This window comes from Brassica oleracea, chromosome C5 (assembly GCF_000695525.1).
Source record: "Brassica oleracea var. oleracea cultivar TO1000 chromosome C5, BOL, whole genome shotgun sequence".
NCBI classification, from domain to species: domain Eukaryota; kingdom Viridiplantae; phylum Streptophyta; class Magnoliopsida; order Brassicales; family Brassicaceae; genus Brassica; species Brassica oleracea.
This window is the reverse complement of record NC_027752.1, coordinates 34,368,167-34,369,819: the sequence shown is the minus strand read 5'-3', so window position 1 is coordinate 34,369,819 and position 1,653 is coordinate 34,368,167. Positions and strand designations below refer to the sequence as shown.

The window sequence follows — 1,653 nt, the reverse complement described above, 5'->3', positions numbered from 1 at the left end:
AAAGTGAAAATTGAAAGTTATTATGTTTTCTTTCTAACGAACTTTGAAAAATACCACGGGGAAGTAATGAATTGAAGAGGTGCATCACGATTGTGACTAGAGATTATTAAGTTGCTTTAAATGATACCCCTTTCACTCCTTTTTGAATAAAAATGTCCAGCTTTTGTTGGTCTCTCTGGCTCAGGTACTCATGTACAAACTTAAAGACTGGCACCATATAATTTTTGCCCATCAGGCCTACTCCTTAGCCTCTCTTCCAAATCAAAATTAATCACATACTATCAGGTTATGCAAAATTACAACACAAAGGGCTTATGAAACTTCATACCAATCTAGCTTTTGGTAATTTTTGTGTAAATGTTAAATTAAAAAGTCAAACTTCAGTTACGTGTTCATCATGAATCGTGACTTCGAAAATCTCTGACCGAACATGTGCTGCTAGTGCTAACTGCTTAGTAAAACGTATTTACTGTAACGTTAACTTTGGTCAATACAAAAGGTCCATTCCCCAATGTCCCTCACGCTTCACCACAAAAAGTGTTGAGCAACTTTTAACCCTTTTTGCTGTTTAGTTACTTTTGACTTGGTAATCTCACTCTATTATCACAAATCAAACAGTAACTCATATCATTATATAGATTCCTCAATCAAAAATCCAAAAGACAATTTTGGTCAAATCATATACATTTCAGTACTCTCTATACTAATTACCACTTATTAAAACTCAAAACCAAAAGCTAATAAATAAAAGACAGATACATATTGAGACAAAAGTTTTTTACTTACTAGCGAACAAAAAACGTAAATATCTTTTATTTTTTTTGTTAAACGCTAGCAAACATTGGGACCAAACCCAACAAAGCCATTGGCTCCGTCGAAAGATACTTGGATCCCTTCTTGCTGTATGTTCCCTATTATCGACAAACCAGTCGGAGACGCCGCAAACGCGAAACAGTACGTCCCCGAATCATCCACCGGCATTAAGAAATTCCTCGCCGGTAAGGTCAAAACCGGACCTTCCGTGAAATAGAACGACACGGTCGGAACTCGGACCGAGACAAACCCGGACAGGTCGTAACACGTGTCGAATATCGATACGCCAGAAGCTCGCGGCAAGTTTGCCGTCTGAGACTTGAACCCATCTCGGAACGCAGCGTAAGCCGCCGTGGGAAGTCTAGTAACGGCGGTTCCGGTGTCCATAACCACACCGCCGTCGCCGGTTTCGGTTAAGTCGAAAACATCGTCCGGTAAAGGGATCCTGACGCCGCCAACTCCGAGGCCCTTGAGACCAACGTAGTAGAAGCTCGGCGCGCGCGGGTTACGGACGAGCGGGACCCACGAGGCACCAACTGGCAAAGCTTCACGCCCGAAAACCAACGAACCGGTCGAGTCTGTGCCGCGGCTCACTAAACAATAACCAAACGCACCGCCGGTTTGACCGGTTAACTGACCAACGAAAGACATCGAACCGCCTCCGATACCTAATAAACCGGCGGCTCCGACGAACATCCCTCTGTTCCGGTGTCCGCATCCCATCGCTACGTTTCGAATCACAGTCCTACCAAACGTCAGCGTTTCGAGAGCTAACGTCCCCTTCGTGTAGGACCCGTCTCCGTACATGACCTCGTAGCGACACCCGCCGGAGTGGCAGGG

General features: G+C 44.4%; 1 protein-coding gene across 1 annotated transcript in view; it reads right to left on the bottom strand.

Moving 5' to 3' along the window:
• Positions 1 to 610: 610 nt before the first annotated feature.
• Positions 611 to 1,653, bottom strand: part of LOC106343696 (protein ASPARTIC PROTEASE IN GUARD CELL 2) — a 1,938-nt gene continuing 895 nt past the window's right edge. Inside the window, 1 exon segment of the mRNA XM_013782983.1 lies at positions 611 to 1,653. This exon segment is cut by the window's right edge and continues 21 nt beyond it. Coding sequence (XP_013638437.1) covers positions 832 to 1,653 — 822 coding nt within the window. The 3' untranslated portion in view covers positions 611 to 831.